This window comes from Benincasa hispida, chromosome 6 (genome assembly GCF_009727055.1).
Source record: "Benincasa hispida cultivar B227 chromosome 6, ASM972705v1, whole genome shotgun sequence".
Taxonomy (NCBI): Eukaryota; Viridiplantae; Streptophyta; class Magnoliopsida; order Cucurbitales; family Cucurbitaceae; genus Benincasa; species Benincasa hispida.
Window position 1 is genome coordinate 41,902,339 of NC_052354.1, and position 19,527 is coordinate 41,921,865.

At 32.4% G+C, this 19,527-nt stretch overlaps 2 protein-coding genes across 2 annotated transcripts; one reads left to right on the forward strand and one right to left on the reverse strand.

Annotated features, from left to right (window-relative positions):
• Positions 1 to 5,823: 5,823 nt before the first annotated feature.
• LOC120079244 lies at positions 5,824 to 6,186 on the forward strand. Its single transcript, XM_039033404.1, has one exon. It carries the CDS (start codon positions 5,824 to 5,826, stop codon positions 6,184 to 6,186), a length of 363 nt encoding a protein of 120 aa, XP_038889332.1.
• A 7,290-nt stretch (positions 6,187 to 13,476) lies between these two features.
• On the reverse strand, positions 13,477 to 19,397 carry LOC120080132 (probable receptor-like protein kinase At2g42960). The gene is made up of 7 exons (XM_039034699.1): positions 19,168 to 19,397; positions 17,757 to 18,414; positions 16,498 to 16,602; positions 15,425 to 15,547; positions 15,132 to 15,302; positions 14,907 to 15,036; positions 13,477 to 14,028 (listed from the first exon to the last, which is right to left on the reverse strand). The coding sequence occupies exons 2-7, from the start codon at positions 18,392 to 18,394 to the stop codon at positions 13,786 to 13,788; spliced, it is 1,410 nt and encodes a 469-aa protein (XP_038890627.1). The 5' UTR covers positions 18,395 to 18,414; positions 19,168 to 19,397; the 3' UTR covers positions 13,477 to 13,785.
• Positions 19,398 to 19,527: the final 130 nt, after the last annotated feature.

Consider the following 19,527-nt stretch of genomic DNA (forward strand, 5'->3'; position numbering starts at 1 on the left):
CTAGCAATTAAACCTCAAGACGATATTTTGAGCAGAGGCCAAAAACTGGAAATTTTGCAACTCGCCTTCTTCACTTGTTTCTTTTAATTACTCTTATTTTTCAACTCTAATGACTCCAAATAAATTAAGACTCTTAAAAACACATCAAGACCAATTACAATTTTAAATCAGAAAAATCAAAGAGCAAATAAAATGCCAAAATCTCAAAAAAACGCATATTCAGTGCAACTCAGTTTCAATATAACTCAATGAAAAACCCACCACACCAAATTAAACATATTAGAATGCTTATAATGATGTTATGATAGCCAATTTGTAAGAGTAATATCAGCATGCAGGCGGGGAAGCAACAGATCAATTAGCATCTAATTATTGATTTTGGCAGTAATTAAAGCATGCTTCATCTACTAAAAGGGTTTGAAGTCATTTACACTTTGTAAGAATGTTTAAGAATCTTTGATTTCTCAGTGTTATCTCTTTGAAACTTGTTGTGACGCACTTTCAAGAATCTTCCCCACTATACTCTTGGGTTATAATGAGTCCGTGGGATCAAGAACAGCTTGAACGAAAAGAAACTTGGAGAAAGCTCACTGCTACTACCCACTTGAAAAAACAATTTCTTCAACCCGAATTTTTTGTAAAAATCTTTGAAATACATGCCTCCAATTCCTCCAATTTCTTTATTTATTTCAGGTTCTCTCATTCAAAGAAGATGGTTGCATGTGATGCAACTCATGTTTGGAGTTTGAAGCAAATGTAAATGGGTTTTTGTGTGAGCTTAGTTGAGGGTTAATAGAAAAATTCATCTTTCCATTTTGTAAATTTCAATTTTTTAATTTCCATCAATGATTCAATTTGATTTTAAAATTTAAATGTTATTAATTTTACAAAATTAATTTTAATAATAAAATTAATTAAATAATTATTTAAATTATTGTTTAATAATTCAATGAATTCTAATTAATTTAATATCAAATATTAAATTATTTTTCTACACAATCCACCTTCATATATTTAAATCATATTTAAATTATAATTCTCCTATTTCAATTTAATTCTAATTTGGAACGTTTCAAATTAAGCTTATGCATGCTACTCTAAAGTTAATTCCATTTACAAGCTAGTAGGGGGACCTCGCGGACCTACAGATCATTGGCTCGCAACGATCCGAAGATAATTGCTAAAACTCATTACACCGAATTAACCCTTTATTCGTTACTAACGGGTACTCTCTTAACGACCATAGTTGAAATCCCTCACTTATAGATTATATTTGTCCACTTGATATAACCATGATGAGTAAGTCAATCTTCATTAAAAGGTCATTCGTAATAAGCTGGGTCAGATCACCGTTTTACCCTATGAATCAATCTCGTTCTTAAGTTCTACTGACCCTCTAATGAACAATTTTGAATTCATAAAATACTGATGAATCAAGTCTTTTTCTTTCAAAAGAAGGCGGGGCCCGATTATTCAAGACCTGGAAATCAGTACTACCGGGAAGAGAAGAACTAATCTGCTACACTCTAAATCGGGTAGGAAGTGAATTCCTCTTGGCAGGCTATGTTCCCAGCTATTCATCGTCGCTTATCCCAAAATGGAATGCCTTATTGAGCAAAGTGTTGTTGGACTACTCTCACCCATGCAGATCAAAGGATAATCCGAACAAACAAGTTTGGATAGTTAGCTTTTTAGAATTAAGATAAGTTAACCTAGGTTACTAAAATAATGGAAATAGTCCAGTTTTAACAGTAAACGGTCCGTTATAAAGACAAAGTGACTATTTTCGTCGTCCAGTCTATATGCAAACTCATGCATAGGAATGCCCCACTCACAATGTCTCTACATGAGTGATTTTGTGGATAACATCATTTGTATTACCTAAAAATGGGCCGGCATGCAATAATGTTACTAAATGAGAATACCCAATTTCAACCATTATAGTTATTAGACATTTAAGGCTATATACTATTTAACTTGATCCTGTTTATGTCATCACATAAAGTTAAAGTATTTCGACTTATAGCCTGGAATATGTTTTATTTGGATTTTCATATAAGAATGCAAATCAACAACTTTATTTGAATAAGTTTACTCAATAATATTTTATAGATAAATAGGATTGTTTAACAGATGCGAGTTTAACCAAATTTTATTTAATAAATAGAATGTTTAACACGAATCGTCTTTATGTCGGGAGAGCTACACGATTGTGTATGTCTTCTAACTATCGTGTATTGGCCAATTGTTTTAGTGTTCGAGCAGAGCTATACGATCGTTCAGTGCTATCATATAGCGCAGACAAAGTTACACGATCATGTAGTGCTACTATCGTATATTGTATCTTGACATCGTTCACGCACTGCCAACTATGGGCTTTAGAGGAGTGACCCGTTAGTTAACGAATAAGGGTTAATTCGGTGTAATGAGTTTAGCCATTTAATCTCGGATCGTTGGAGCCAATGATCTGTAGGTCCGCGAGGTCCCCCTACTAGCTTGTAAATGGATTAACTTTAGAGTAGCATGATAAGTTAATTTGAAACGTTCAAATTAGAATTAAATGAAATAGGAGAATTTATATTTAAATATGATTTAAATATATGAAGGTGGATTTGTGTAAAAAATAATTTAATATTTGATATTAAATTAATTAGAATTCATTGAATTATTTAAACAATTATTTAAATAATTATTTATTAATTTTATTATAAAATTAATTTTGTAAAATTAATAACATTTTAAATTTTAAAATCAAATTGAAATCATTTGATGAAAAATTGAAAAATTGGAAAATTTACACAAAATGGAAAGATGAATTTTTCTATTAACCCTTCAACTAGCTCACACAAAACCCATTTACATTTGCTTCAATAACTCCAAACATGAGTTGCATCACATGCAACCATCTTCTTTGAATGAGAGACCTGCAATAAATAAAGAAGATTGGAGGGAATTGAGGCATGTATTCAAAGAGTTTTTACAGAAAAATTCGGGTTGAAGAAATTGTTTTTCAAGTGGGTAGTAGCAGTGAGCTTCTCTCCAAGTTTCTTTTCGTTCAAGCTGTTCTTGATCCCACGACTCATTATAAAGCTCCAAGAGTATAGTGGGGAAGATCTTGAAGTGGTTCACAACAAGTTTCAAAGAAGATAACAGCTGAGAATCAAGATCTTAAACAGTTCTACAAAGGTATGACTTCAAACCCTTTTATGTTAGATGAGCATGCTTTAATTACTGCCAAAATCAATGAATTAGAGTGCTTATTGATCCTTGTTGCTTTCGCTGCATGCTGATATACTCTTACAATTGGTATCATAACATCATATAAGCATTCAATATGGTTTAATTTTGGTGTGGTGGGTGTTTTTCATGAGTTATATGAAACTGGTGCACTGATATGGTTTTTTGAGATTTGGCATTTTATTTCTCTTTGATTTCTTGATTAAATTTGTAATTGGCTCTTGATGTGTTTTTAAGAGTCTTTAATTTATTTGGAGTCATTAGAGTTGAAAATAAGATGTAATTAAAGAAACAAGTGAAGAAGGCCGAGTTGCAAATTCCAGTTTTTTGGCCTCTGCTCAAATATCGTCGTTGAGGTTTAATTGCTAGACGATCGTCTAGCTACGGGCACTAAACGATGTTGTGAAGAAAAGCTAGACGATCATCTAGCTAAGGGCACTGGTTATTGTAGTGTTGTGCGCTAGACAATCGTGTAGCAGTGCGTGCTAAGCCATGCGTTGAAGTGCTATACGATGGGACTACACGATCGTGTAGCTGCAGCATTGAACGATGTGTTGGAGTACGATACGATGGCACTACACGATTGTGTAGCTGCGGCATTGAACGATGCATTGAAGTGGTATGCAATAGTATTACACGATTCTGTAGCTTTGCGCGGGCATTGAATGATGCGAAGACACACTATACAATAGCACTACACGATCGTGTAGCTATGCCCAACACTTAACAATGTGATACATGATAGTTGGAAGACATTACACGATTGTGTAGCTCTGTCCGACACAAGACGATCGTGCTAGACAATAGACATCAGTGCTACACGATGAGCCTTAGCGAGATTTGGAGCATGGACTGAGAGTAATCGGTTCAACCGATTTTCTCAAGGTCCTGTCTGATTCAACCTCAAAAGGTTTTTGGCCGATTTTCTCAAGGTTCTGTCTGATTCAACCTCAAAAGGTTTTTGGCTGGTCCGGTTTTGATTTTTTTATTTTGGTTCAAGTTGTTTGGGTTCGGTTTGGAGCTGTTCGAACGGTTCAGAAGCGGTTTCGAAGCTGTTTTGTAATAATTAGGCATTTGTTTGCTTGTTTATGCCAAAACTAAAACCATATCAGTTTGCGTTTAATTGTTTATGCTTGTGATGTATATAATAGTTAAATAAATCATGTATATGCATACAATATGCCATGTAGATTTAAAACCCCACCGTAGGAAGAATGTTACATGCATTGAAAGTATGTTATAAAATGTTATAATATATAGTATGCATGTTAGGGTTTCTTTTATTTAATATAATTGTTATATTAGATATTAAATGTCTTTGTTGTATGTTGTGGATATTTAGCATGTCTAAAATTTTGTTAGCTGTTACAAAATTAGGTTAAATGTTTAAAATCTATAATGAAGAATAGCTGCATGCTCACTTAAGTTAACAACTAGTTTTAATCGTTAAAATAGATTGTTACCTTATATAATTTGGTTACAAACTCAAATCGGTTCATAACCTGTCTAAAGCTGGGGGTACTTAAGTTGATGGTTTACGAAACACCTCCTACCTAAGGATTATGAACGAAAGATTGAGCGTTGTTAACAGATTTTATGAGCTTGCATGAGCAGTGTGAGGTTTAAAAATGGTTTACACACTCAGACATCGTAGGATTATATCCAAATATAATTGTTATACTTGGATAAAAATGATATAGACTTAGGTTGTTAAATCTAGCCGTTTATACGTAAATAAATACCCAAACATATAGAACATTTCAGTGGGAGATTAACAATATATTCGATATATAGTTATTAGCTCTTACGTCCTCAAGAGCTCACACCATGAGATCCATACTCGGCTTCGTGTCGTTTTTACCGTGACTGCTTCATTCAGAAAGTGTTTGCATGGGTCAATAACAAGGTGAATGAGGGAAGTAGTTCAAAGTAAGTAGGTGAAGGAAATGTGTCAACATTGTCCTATAGTCTCCTCCATTAGTTTGAACCATGAGATTCCTATGTTGCGCCTGCTGTCGTTTTTAGCAGCACGCTAGCGTTAACCATGACGATCCCCTCGGAGGGTTGTAACATAGGATTCGAAACAACCCAGGATTCAATAAAATGAATAGGGTCTTATAGTTCTGTCTTGGGTATTGTCTTCTATTTCGGGGGCATATTCATACCGTTCTATAAGATCTGAAAATGGCATGTCACACTTACAAGAATTACTAAATTGTTAGTAAAGATCTTGACTGAAAACGATAACCAAAAGAACTATAGGAGTAAAGAGTTATTCTGATATAGTATTTGGTCAAGAATTGTCTTGCTTCAGTGAAGGAATTCTTGACAACCCCTCAGTCACAATTGTTCTAAATCACTAAAGTATCATTGCAAATAGATAAAGATTTATTGGGTACTTTATTATTTTGCTAAAATTGGATTTAGATGCATAAATATTTAATAGAATTTGTTTAAATTGTTACAGCAATGTCGAATTCAATCATACAATTGCTAGCTTTCGATAAATTTAATGGTGAAGGATATTCAAATTGGAAATCCAACATCAATACAATGTTAGTTGTGGATGATTTGAGGTTTATGTTGATGGAGGAATGTCCTCCGGTTCTTAGTACAATAGCAAACAGAAATGTTCGGGACATTTATGAAAGGTGGGTAAGGGCTAATGAGAAAGCTTGGGCCTACATCTTAGCAAGTATATCTGATGAACTTAATAAGAAACATGAGGTTATGCCTATCGCCCGTGAGATAATGGCATCACTTCAGGAGATCTTCGGGCAACCGTCATCCTCTGTTCGACATGAAGCCATTAAGTATGTCTATGTTACTCGCATGAAAGATGTTACTCACATGAAAGATGGAATTAACGTTAGAGAACATGTTCTCGATATGATGGTCTATTTTAATGTTGCTGAGGCACATGGGGCGATGATAGATGAAACAAGTTAGGTAAGTATGATATTGGAATCTCTCTCGGGGAGTTATCTGCCATTCAGAACCAATGTTGTTATGAACAAAATTACTTATAATCTGACCATGTTGTTGAACGAGTTACAGACATATCAGTCTATGATGAAACTGAAAGAGAAAGAAATAAATGTTATTTCTAAACCTAAGAATTTTTTTAAAGGGTCTACGTCCAGAACAAAACCCATTTGATAACAAGAAATTTGTTCCTTCTTCTTCGAAAGACAAATTCGTACGAATGAAGAAGAAAGGAAAATAGAAAAAGAAAACCACTGCTAAGAAAAATAAAAACAAAAACAAAACTCCCAAAGGAAAATGTTTCCATTGCGGAGAAGATGGGTATTGGAAGCGTAACTGCCCAAAGTATTTGGCTGAAAAGAAAGCGGAAAAGGCGAAACAAGGTAAATTCGATTTACTAGTAGTTGAAACATGTTTAGTGGAGAATACTTACCTTACCTGGATATTGGATTCAGGCGCCTCTAATCATGTTTGCACTTTTCTATAGGAAACTAGTTCTTAGAGAAAACTTTCTGATCAGGAAATGACTTTCAAGGTGGGAACGGGAGAAATCATTTCAGCTCATGCAGTGGGAGATGTCAAGCTATTTTTAGGAGAATCTTTTATCTTACTTAGGAATGTATATTATGCATCTAAGATGAAAAGAAACTTAATCTTCATTTCCTGTTTGCTAGAAAATATGTACAGAATATCCTTTGAATCTAATGAAGTGTTTGTTTATTTAAAAGGTGTTCATATTTTTTTTGAAAACTCGAAAATAACTTGTACATTTAAAACCAACTGAAATGAAGGCCATTCTAAATATAGATATGTTTAAAATGACTGAGACTCAAAATAAGAAACGAAAAATTTCTCCTCATGGCTATCTTTGACACCTCAGACTTAGTCACATTAATCTCAACAGGATTGAGAGATTGGTAAAAAGCGGTCATCTAAATCAGTTAGAAGATAGTTCTTTACTTCCATCTGAATAATGTCTCGAGGGAAAAATAACACAAAGATCTTTTTCTGACAAAGGTCTTCGTGCCAAATAGTCTTTTGTAATTATACATTCAGACCTATGTGGTCCGATGAATATAAAAGCTTGAGGAGGTTATCGGTATTTCGTCGGTTTTATTGATGATTACCCTAGATATGGCTATATTTACTTAATCAATCATAAGTCTGAAACTCTTGAAAAGTTCAAAGAATTTAAGACTGAGACAAAAAATTTGTTAAGTAAATGAATTAAAACATTTTGATTTGATCGAGATGGTGAGTATATGGATTTACAATTCCATAACTATCTAGTAGATCATTGAATTCAGTCCTAGCTCACAGCACCTGGAACACCACAACAAAATAGTGTTGCAGAAAGGAGAAATCGAACCTTGTTAGACATGGTCCTATTAATGATGAGTTATGCCCAATTACCTCAATCCTTTTGGGGGTATGCAGTACAGACCGTAGTATTTATTTTAAACATTATTCCTTCAAAAAGTGTTTCAAAAACACCATATGAATTATGGAAATGACGCAAAACTAGTTTACGTCATTTCTATATCTGGGGTTGTCCAGCACATGTGTTGGTACAAAATCCTAAGAAATTAGAAACACGTCCGAAATTATGCCTTTTTATAGGATAATCCAAAGAAACAAAAAAATAGGATTGTTTTATAATCCCCAAGAAGAAAAAGTATTTGTATCGACAAACGCTACATTCTTGGAAGACGATCATATAAAAAATCATCTACCTCACAGTAAACCAATATTGCAAGAAATGACCAAAGATACTACAGAAATATCAACAAGAGGTGTTGATCAAGCTGGTTCATCAACAACTGTTGTTATCCCGTCACGTCCATCCCAAGAGTTGAGGATCCCTTGACGTAGCGGGAGGGTTTTTCAACAACTTGAACGCTATATGAGTTTGAAAGAAACTCAAAACATCATACAGGATGATGGTTTAAAGGATCCATTAACTTTTAAAAAGCAATGGAAGATGTTGACAGGGAACAGTGGATAAAAGCCATAGACGTTGAAATGGAGTCTATGTACTTCAACTCTGTCTGGGAACTTGTAGATCAACCACATGGGGTAATACCTATAGGTTGCAAATGGATCTACAAGAGGAAACGAGACCAAACTAGCAAAGTTCAAACCTATAAAGCTAGACTCGTGGCAAAAAGTTTTACCCAAAGAGAAGGAGTTGATTATGAAGAAACTTTTTCTCATGTTGCCATAATAAAGTCAATAAGAATACTTCTTTTCATTGCCACATATTATGACTATGAAATATGACAAATGGATGTCAAGATAGATTTCCTAAATGGCTATCTTGATGAAAGTATTTTTATGTCTCAACCAGAAAGGTTCATAAAAAAAGGACAGAAGCAGAAAGTCTGTAAGCTTAAGCGATCCATTTATTGATTGAAACAAGCATCAAGATCCTAGAATATAAGGTTTGATACTACGATTAAATCTTATGGCTTTGAACAAAATGTTGACGAACCTTGTGTATACAAGAAGATAGTCAACAAGAGACGAACCTTGTATATACAAGAAGATAGTCAAGAACACTGTAGCATTCTTAGTTCTTTATGTTGATGATATCTTGCTCATTGGAATGACACAAGTTTCCTTGCTGACGTAAAGAGATGGTTAGCAACACAATTTCAAATAAAAGATTTGGGTGATGCTCAATACATTCTAGGAATACATCTCTTTCGAAATCGAGAGAATAGAACTCTAGTACTATCTCAAGCATCTTATATTGACAAGATGTTATCAAAATATAATATGTAAAATTCCAAAAGAGGTATGTTACCTTTTAGACATGGAATTCATTTGTCAAAGGAACGGTGTACTAAGACACCTCAAGATATTGAAGAAATGACAAGACTTCCATATGTATCTACAGTTGGGAGTTTGATGTACGCAATGTTATGTACACGCCCTGACATATGCTTTGCAATTGGAATCGTCAGCAGGTTCCAATCCAATTCAGGACACAGTCATTGGACTGCTGTAAAAAACATCCTCAAGTATCTAAGAAGAACGGGGAACTATATGCTTGTGTATGGACCTAAGGATTTGATCCTCACAGGATACACTGATTTTGATTTCCAGACTGACGTAGATTCAAGGTAATCTACTTCATGATTAGTTTTTACTCTCAATGAAGGAGCTATAGTTTGGAGAAGCATTAAGCAAAGTTGTATCGCTGACTCCACAATGGAAGCAGAATATGTGGCTGCATGTGAAGTTGCTAAAGAAGAAATATGGCTATACAAATTCTTGGATAATTTGGAAGTAGTTCCAGATATGCACCTATCTATCACACTGTATTGTGACAATAGTGGTGCTGTTGCCAACTCGAAAGAACCAAAGAGTCACAAACATGGAAAACATATTGAGAGAAAGTATCGTCTCATTAGAGAGATCGTACACCGAAGAGATGTGATCGTCACAAAGATAGCCTCTGAAGATAGCCTTGCTGATCCATTTACAAAGGCCCTCTCGGCTAAAGTGTTCAAGGGCCACCTGATTGGACTAGGCCTCTGAGTAGTGTAATATAGGGTAAGTGAAAGAATATCTATGGTATTAAAGATGCTCTAGTTTATTGTATTTTTCCTTTATATTTCTCAACAGTGTATTGTATATGTTTGTTCTCACTGGAGTTTTAGTCCAAGTGGGAGATTGTTGGGAATGTCCTAGAACTCGCAGTTCGTATTAAACATTCTATTTATCAATAAAATATTATTGAGTAACATATTCAATAAAGTTGTTGATTTTGCATTCTATTATGAAAATCTAATAAACATATCCATGACTATAATGTGAATACTTTGACTTTATGTGGTGACATAAACAGGATTAAGTTAATAGTATATAGCCTAAATGGTCTAATAAGTATATGGATGAAATTAGATATCTCACCCTGGAAACACTATCAGATGCAGCCCATTTTGTAGGTAATACAAATGATGTGATCCACAGATCATTCATGTAAAGACATGTAAGTGGAGGCATCCTATGCAATGAGCTTGCATATAGACTGGACCACGAAAATAGTCATTTTTCTTTATAACGAGCATTTACTGTTAAAACTAACTATTTCATTGTTAAGTAACCTAGGATAACTCGATCTTAATCCTGAGCTAGCTATGAGCTCCTGTTTGTTCAAGATTATCCTTTAATCTCCATAGGTGAGAGTAGTCCAACATCACTGCTCAATAAACCCTCCATTTTAGGGATAAGACCGGATGAATAGCTAGGGACATAGCCCTGCAAGATGAAACTCACTCCTACCCGATTTAGGGTTAGCAGATAGGTTATTCTCTTAAGTACTAATTCCAGGTCTTGAACAATCAGGGCCTCGCCTTCTCATGATAGAGAAAGGACTTGATTCATAGGTATTATGAATAAAAAATTATTCATTAGAGGGTCAGTAGGAACTTAAGGAACGAGATGTATTCACAACGGTAAAACGGTGATCTTGACCCAGTTGTGATTACAAACGACTTGTGAAGGATCAACTTACTGATCATGGTTATATCAAGTGGACATAACATATCTACAGTGAGGGGAGTTCAACTATGGACTTTAGTTGAGTGACCCATTAGTTAACGAATGGGGGTTAATTCGATATAATGAGTTTAGCCAATTAATCTCGGATCGTTGGAGCCCATGATCTGTCTGTAGGTCTGCGATGTCCCCTTACTAGCTCGTAAATAGATTAGCTTTAGAGTAGCATGATAAGTTGATTTGAAACGTTCAAATTAGAATTAGACGTAATAGAAGAATTTATATTTAAATATGATTTAAATATATGAAGATGAATTTGTGTAAAATTTAATATTTGATATTAAATTAATTAGAATTAATTGAATTATTTAAATAATCATTTATTAATTTTATTAGAAAATTAATTTATGAAATTAATAATATTTTCAATTTTAAAATCAAATTGGCTTTTGAAATCATTTGATGAAAAATTGAAAAATAAGAAAATCAACACAATGGAAATTTGGATTTTCCCATTATCATCTTCAACTAGCTCCCACAAAACCCATTTACATTTGCTTAATTAACTCCAAGCATGAGTTGCATTCATGCCGCCATCTTCTTTGCATGAGAGACCTGCAATAAATAAAGAAGATTGAAGTAGAATTGAGACATGCATTCAAAGAGTTTTTACAGAAATATTCGGGCTGAAGAAATTGTTCATCAAGTGGGTAGTAGCAGTGAGATTCTCTCCAAGTTTCCTTTCGTTCAAGCTGTTTTTAAGTCCCACAACTCATTCTAAAGTTCCAAAGTATAGTGGGGAAGATCTTGGGGTGGTTCACAGCAAGTTTCGGAGAAGATAATAGCTGAGAATCAAGATCTTGAAGAGTATTACAAAGGTATGACTTCAAACTCTCTTATGTTAGATGAACATACTTTAGTTACTGCCAAAATTAATGAATTAGAGTGCTTATTGATCCTTGTTGCTTCCGTTACATGCTGATATACTCTTACATTTTGGTAGTTAATGAATATTGATTTAATTTAGTATAAAAAGTTTAGTCAATTAATCTCATATCGTTAGAGCTCATGATCTATAGGTTCATAAGGTCCCTCTACTAGCTGATAAAATAATCTTAGATTAGTGAATTGAGTAGATTTGAAATGTTCAAATTCGGAATAAGAGTTTTAAATTTGAAGTATTCAAATTCAATTTAGGGTTTGATTAATTATATTTGATATAATTAGAACGTTTAATTTTGTTTAAATTAAACGAAATCGTAGAGATTAAAATATTTAAATATTGATTTAAATATTGGTTTACATAAATAGGATTCATGTATAAACTAGGTGTTTGATTAATCTCTATGAAGCGTAGACACAGATACGACTACACGATACGGATACGATCGGATACAACAATTCGTCAATTTCTAAAAAACCTAAGATACGGATATGTCTAAGGATGCGTCATTTTTTTATATATTTTTTAATATATATTTTTCTAAAAAACGAGGGTACTGATACTTTGAAAATACATTTTATTTTTCTCTAAAAAAAATCTAGGATATAGAGTAGCATACAAGTTAATAACAATAGAACAAAATAGAATACAAATACTTAAATACAATATAAAAAAGCAACATCTAAGATGTTGAAGTACAATAGTTAATACCATGCAATAGAATAGTATCTCATATTGCAAAGAAGAAGAAGAAGATTAGCGGAGAAATATGAAGATAAACGAAGAACTTCTTCATTGAATTGTTGAAGATATCCAAATGGTTTATATTTTGGTGGACTTTGTGGGGACTCAAATGTGAGATAGAGATTAGATGATTCTAGTCTAGGGTTTGGTCCGTGATTTTTTTTTTTTTTAGTTTTGGACTCGAGTAGTAAGTTTTTTAAATAGGTTGCCTAGTTTTAGATTGGGAAATATTAGATGAGTTGCTTGTCTTTTTTTCTTTATAAAAAAGTATGCATATAAATAGATACATCAAATCATGTGTCATATACGTATCTAGCAGTATCGGTATCTGATACGTGTCTGATACGAATTCTTTGCCTCACATGAAATATCTTTGCTTCATTGATTAATTTAATATTTGATATTAAATTATTAATTAATTAATTAATTAAAATTGTTTAATTAATTATTTAAATAAAATATTTTCCAATTTTTGAAAATCAAAATTTGGTTTTAATTTTAGTGAAAATAAGAATTAAATTCAAAATTGAATTTTAAATGGAAAATTCCAATTTCCACTTTGAGTGGAATTATCCAACTTTTTTCTTTCTAATTGGTTGGTTTCACCCATTTGAATCACCTAGCCCACTCACAATCAGCTTCTTTAGATGTCATTAAGCTAAAATTAAAATGTTTGCACGATTAATTTGCTTAAATACATCTGATTTAGAGGATTTAGAGGATCATGTAAGTTGAAATTGTTTTTTCCAAAAATTCTCTCCAAACCCTTATCTTCTCTAATACAATTGACCTCAATTCTGAGATGTCACCTCTCATTCCAAGTAAGAGGATCCATTGGTGTTTTGGATATCAAATTCGTAGAGGAGAAGAAGAATTTTAGTTGTTCATCAAAGATATTCTAACATGAAACTCTCGTTTCTACAAAATTGTTTAGCATGCTTTATAAACTCAAATTAAGTATAATTGTAGTGCTTATTAATTCTGATTTCTTTCATAGCGTGTTAGTTTTATCTATCATAATATACATTTAACGTGAACATAATGAGATAAAATGATTCGTTTTTTGATAATTCGCTATGCATTTAACGTGCATGCATCACTATAGTACAAAGGATTTGAGCGACACGTTGACCCAACTTACAATTTGCTAAAACCTATCTTTTAATGACGCACACGCATTGGTGTAGCCCTGTCATCAATCGACATATGATGACCCACATCACCTAGGATCAAAATGGTGAAAAAAAAACAAACTTATACATATTATATATACACACATTATTGTCATTCCTATATCCTATACATATGAAGAAGTTGAGAGAGAGTGTGTTGAGATGTAAAACTAAAACTAAAATAAAAATAAAAATAACTCAAGTAGTAGTAGAAGGTGTATGAGAAGAATTATAATGATGATCTTGAGATTCAAGCATTCTAACAACTTGGCCCATTTTTGGTCTCTTATCAAAATCAGGATCCACACATCTCAATGCAACCAATAGAATTCTTTTCAATCCTCTTGTGGATGGCCTTCCTTCAACCCCTATTTTTGGATCTACCACTTCTTCGCATCTTCTACTTCCAATCATCATTTTCAGCCAATCTACCACGTTCACCTGCATTCGTATTTATTTTACTTCCTATACCTAAATAGAATATTCTATTCAATATCGTTTAAGTAATATCTATGTCGCTATTTTCTTTCTAAATCAACTAGAAATGGCAAACACATCTTTTGTAATATTTAAATACTAAGTGCAGTACTATGTGTTATTACCCATCACTAATGGTTTTGACAAATACATTAGGAGAACAAGAAGAGAAAAGGAGAGAGAATATATTTTTTCTTTTTTAAAAAAATAATAAATATTGGTAAAAATATTTAGTGGTCGAGTTAACAAGAAAGTACATTTAAGGTTAAATTATTAGTTTAGCCTGTAAACTTTTAGCTTTATTGTTTAAATGTGTTTAATAGGTCTTAAAATTGTAAAAAATACTTTAAACTCAGATCAATTTTGTATCTAATAGGTTACCGATATAATTCAACATTTTTTAGAAGAAAAAAATTAGATATATACTAGACACAAAACTAAAAGTTTTTAAAGTTTCATTAAACATAATATTCTTTTAAAAAAAATTGAATATTATAAAGATTCTATTAGACCCAAGATTGAAAGTTTATAGACTCATTAGATATTTTTAAAGTTTGGAGACTAAAATAAACACAAATTTTAAAATTTGAGGTCAATCCCATAATTTAACCTTTTTTCTTTTTCTTTTTCTTTTTTTTTTTTTTTTTTTTTTTGTTGGTAATGTTACATCAACGTGGATAGTACATAAGCCTTAAAATTAAATGGAGTTAATGATATAAATCTATTGAATATAAAATTAAAAATTCATAAACCTATTAGAAAAGTAAATATCAAGGTTAAATAAGTTTAGTCTTAAAAAATCAGGTAGGGATTAAGAAATTATCAGTATGATTAGTAAATACCTGTTTGGGTGGACGTCCATAGTCCACCGGATCTCTTCCTGTGATTGTTTCTATCAGCACAACTCCGAAACTGTACACATCGCTCTTCTCATTTAGAAGTCCAGTATTTGCATATTCAGGAGCCACGTAACTGTAATATATAGACCCAAACCACACAATAATCATAAAAATACCCAACACAATACTAAATGAAACAAAAATATTATACAATATGGAAGAATATACCCAAATGTGCCCATAACTCTTGTTGTGACATGAGTTTTTCCAGCATCCATCAACTTTGCTAACCCAAAATCTGATACTTTAGCATTGAAATTTTCATCTATAAGTATGTTGCTAGCCTTTATGTCTCTATGTACCACCTTTGGCTCAATGGCTTCGTGTAAGTATGCAATTCTTTTGTGACATGACAAAAATAATTAACGTTCATAGGTTGTTCAAAAAAAAAAAAAAAAACAAGACATTATGATTATCATATCCTTAAAAACTTCAAATTAATTAAACTTGATTTTACTAACCCTTTGGCAGTCCCCAACATGATCTTCATTCGAGCCTCCCATGTAAGATATCTATTCTCTCCCATTCCTTCATGTAGCCATAGATCTAAGCTTCCATTGTTTATGTACTCATACACCAACATCCTGAAAGGTGTGGAACAAAGCTAAGAATATTGTACTTGCTTTGAGATTACGGACCTCTTGGTAGCTAACGCATACTCAATGTTAGGGTGTGGAATGAAAGCAAGTATAGTTTGTACTTAGCGAATCATAGACTTCTTGATAACTAACATTTACTCTATATTATTTGAACTAAGTTCATTTTGGCGATTTGATATGTTTTTTATTGGCTATTTTTATTGCATTCCACTAAACATTTTTTAATGACTAAAAATGTACGACTTCAAAATGTGACGAGTCAATGTGTAGGCTACATATTTTTTTTTTCCAAAAGTTATAGGAATTTTATGTTGTTCACCATTAAAATTTTCATAGAGAATGTTCAATATTTGGAGGAAAAAGAACTCTCTTTTTTATCCTCTATGTTTTCCAATCATATCAATCAAAAACTCGCTCGTTGGTTGTAAATTAGCAAATTTGTTGGAAATTTTTCCAAGTTTAATATAGTCTTATGGATTTTTTTTTTTAAAACCATCGTTATAATTGTTGATCATAACAACAACACTTAAGAATTTTGTGCATCATATAAAATGAAATAACATATAGGTTAATGTAAATAACCCTATTTATCGTCAACAAAATTCCTAATACCATCATTGAATTTATTTTATGGGATATTATTTGAAAAATATATTAATAATAAAATAAAACCTTTCCTCTCTACCATCCCACTGTAAAAAAAAAAAAAAAAATTGTAGGGGCGATTTATTGTTATTGTATTTAATAAATAATTAAATCCCACTAAAATTTACGACATGAACATAGTTTAACTTGTTAAAATAGATATACTCGATTAATTAAGAAATTAGAAGCTCAAAGACACATGTCGTACATAGACAATAAAAGAAAAAAAAAAACATGGTGTTGGCAAGTTTCTTCCAAAACTAATTGTTAGAGAGAGAGGAATTTGGTACCTATGAGTCCCTTCAATGCAATATCCCAAAAGACGAACAAGATTCTTATGTCTTACATGCCCAATTGCCTCAACTTCCGCTCTAAATTCCTTCTCTGCTTGGCCCCTACAAAGAAAAAGGGCAAAAAATAAAAGTTCAATTTTGCCCTTCAAAGTAGAGAAAATTCCACTTCTGTACATTATTTGTCACGTCATCAAAATCACAATATGAACAAATGGAGTATCAACTATGATACTAGCTACGTAAAGTATTAGAAATTTTCTGCTTCAAAACCAAGAAAATTAGGAAAATTTTCTAGTACTACAGCAACCTCTATTCATTGATTGTCATAAAAGTAAAATTTATAATAATTACAATGTTTAGCATTTTTATGGTTAATAATTAATTGTTTAATATTTTTAAATAATTGTGAATATAGCAAAATCTGAAAGAAATTAGTGAGGTCTACGAAATAAATTAATATATCATTTGATGATGTGTCAAATCATCAATAAGATAGTAGGTACTATCATAATACTAGAAATTTTTCGAAGAAATTACTAGTATTATGACACTATGTAGGGGTGTGTAAATAATCCGACAATCTAAACAATCCAAACTGTCCAACCCAAAATATAAGGGTTGGGTTGGGTTGGGTTGGGTTGGGTTGGGTTGGGTTAGTTTTGTTTTTGTTTGGGTTGAGTTGAGTCGTGCGTTGGTTAAAAATTTTTTTTGATAGACTCAATCCAACCTGAATTTTATATATATATATATCTTTGTTTAAAATTTGATTACTTTGTATCGATTAAATTGTGAATTTTAAATATTTTTTATTTTAAAATTGTAATGATATTTATCTTTATTTAAAGTTTGTAATAAATATCTTAGATATTTGATATTTAGCATTTGAATTTTATGAGATTTTAGTTATTAGTCATGTGTTGTACATCTTTTTAATTAAAAAGAAAAAAAAATAAGTTATAACCCGACAAATAACCCAACCCAACCCGAATTTTAAAGGTTGGTTTGGGTTGAGTTAGAGACTTTATTCGGGTTGTTTGGGTTGTTAATCCAACTAGCCTGAATTTTCGAATTGATCTAAAAAATACCCTCAACCCGATCCAATCCAATTCATGTACACTATGCATATTCCTATATATTACTTGTCTCATCATCCTTCTTTAAAAAATGACGTGAAATCCACTCACACTAAAAATAAAAATAATAAAAAATAAAAAAGTACTAGAAATTTTCACCAAACTTAGGCTCCCAAAACTTACTGTCCATTAAAAATCTTTTTAACTGCCACTGGTGTCCCATTCAATAATCTCCCTCTAAACACAACTCCATACCCTCCTTCTCCGATCAAATTCTCTTCAGAGAACAAATTAGTAGCCAAATCCAGCTCTCTCAAAGTAAACCAATACCCCCACCCCAATTGAGACATCTCCGGCATACCCAACAATGGCGAAGGAGCCGTCGTCATCGTCGTCGTAGGCGACATCGAACGTCGGTACATTGTTGTTGTTGTGACGGTGCCCGAGCTGCCTTCATCCCCTGATTGTGAACCATGGCCATAGCTCAATGGATGAAACAATGATCCTGATTCACTGCTATAATTATTGGTTTCAAATTTTCCCATTTGAGTTGTTGGCTTAATTTTTTGAGTAGTGGTGATATGAACTGCCTTTATGTCCTTTGAATGAGATGGGATTTGAGTGAGAGGAAACAAAGTGTTGGAATTGGCTGCTGATGGTTTTTTTGATTTCTTGTGATTGAATGAGGTTAAACAGAGTGAGAGTATACAGAGGATTGAGATTATGAAAAGGCCTACTCCAATTCCAATGACTTCCCATACTTTTAGGCCTAATATGTTTGTTTTCTTTGAGAGCTCTTTGTTTAGATCATTGGTGGCCATGGCTTGTTTTCTCTAGATTCCTGTCAAATGTGGAGAAAGATATTTAGTCCTTTTTGAACTATATGTTATTGATAATACACAATACCCATGAAAGTGAGAGGGAAAAAAAGTTCATATAAAATATGGTTGGTAATTGGCTTTAGATATTAAACTGTCCCTCTAGTACACCTAAAGGTGTAAAACTATCCTTCATATTATTCATCTAGTCATATTATCAATCATATTGTCCTTTGTTTTAAAAATACTTCTATATTCTTTCAAGAGTTACAATTTTACCTTTGACTTTTCTAAATATTTCAAAACTACTCTAAAGTAGAAATCTTTCGGAAATTTCATAAAGAAATAATTAGAACCTAGAATGGTGTGACAGTGACCTAAAATGAAAATTTGCATCGCCACACCATTTCAGGTCGTCCCAGTTTTCATCTAAATTTCTAAAGATTTTGAAAGGTCCATGAAGGGTCAAGATATATAATACTACAACTTCTCAAAGAATATGGATATTATTTAAATGAAGAACAAAGTTCAGACGTGTTTTTTAAAGTTTAGCCAAATTTTCAAACATGTGATAACCAGTGACAAAACGAAGAAGGAAGGAGTTGACCATCTTAGTTTGTTGTAAGTCAAAAAGCATATGCATAGTACATACATAAAACATTAGCAGGTAAAATTTTGTCTCGTCCTTGACTCATCGATTGTATGAATTTTACATAAATAAAATTAAAAAAAAAAAAAAAAAAAAAAAAAAAAATCTAAGGAACCATTCCACTCACCTGGAGAGGTGGTTGTAGTTGATTACAAGGCCAACTTGTGAAATACCTTTGCCACAGCCAAGCATCCTCTAAAGCCATAGAAGCAATCATGGTTTGTATGAACCACAAAATGAATCTGTGAAGATGGCATCACTGAATATTGCAGCAGAGATAAAAAGAAAAACACTTAGAGAGCTCTAATAAGAAGAAGAAGAAGAAAGTGTGAAGAAATTGAAGGCATTATTTGAGAGTCAAAAAAAAAAAAAAAAAGAAGAGGCAAGAAGAAAATTTTAGCCAATTCTTCATGGGATTCACTTTGATTGTAGTGATAATGACTTCTCATCAACCATTCATTTTGAAAAGGAATGAATAATAATCTCG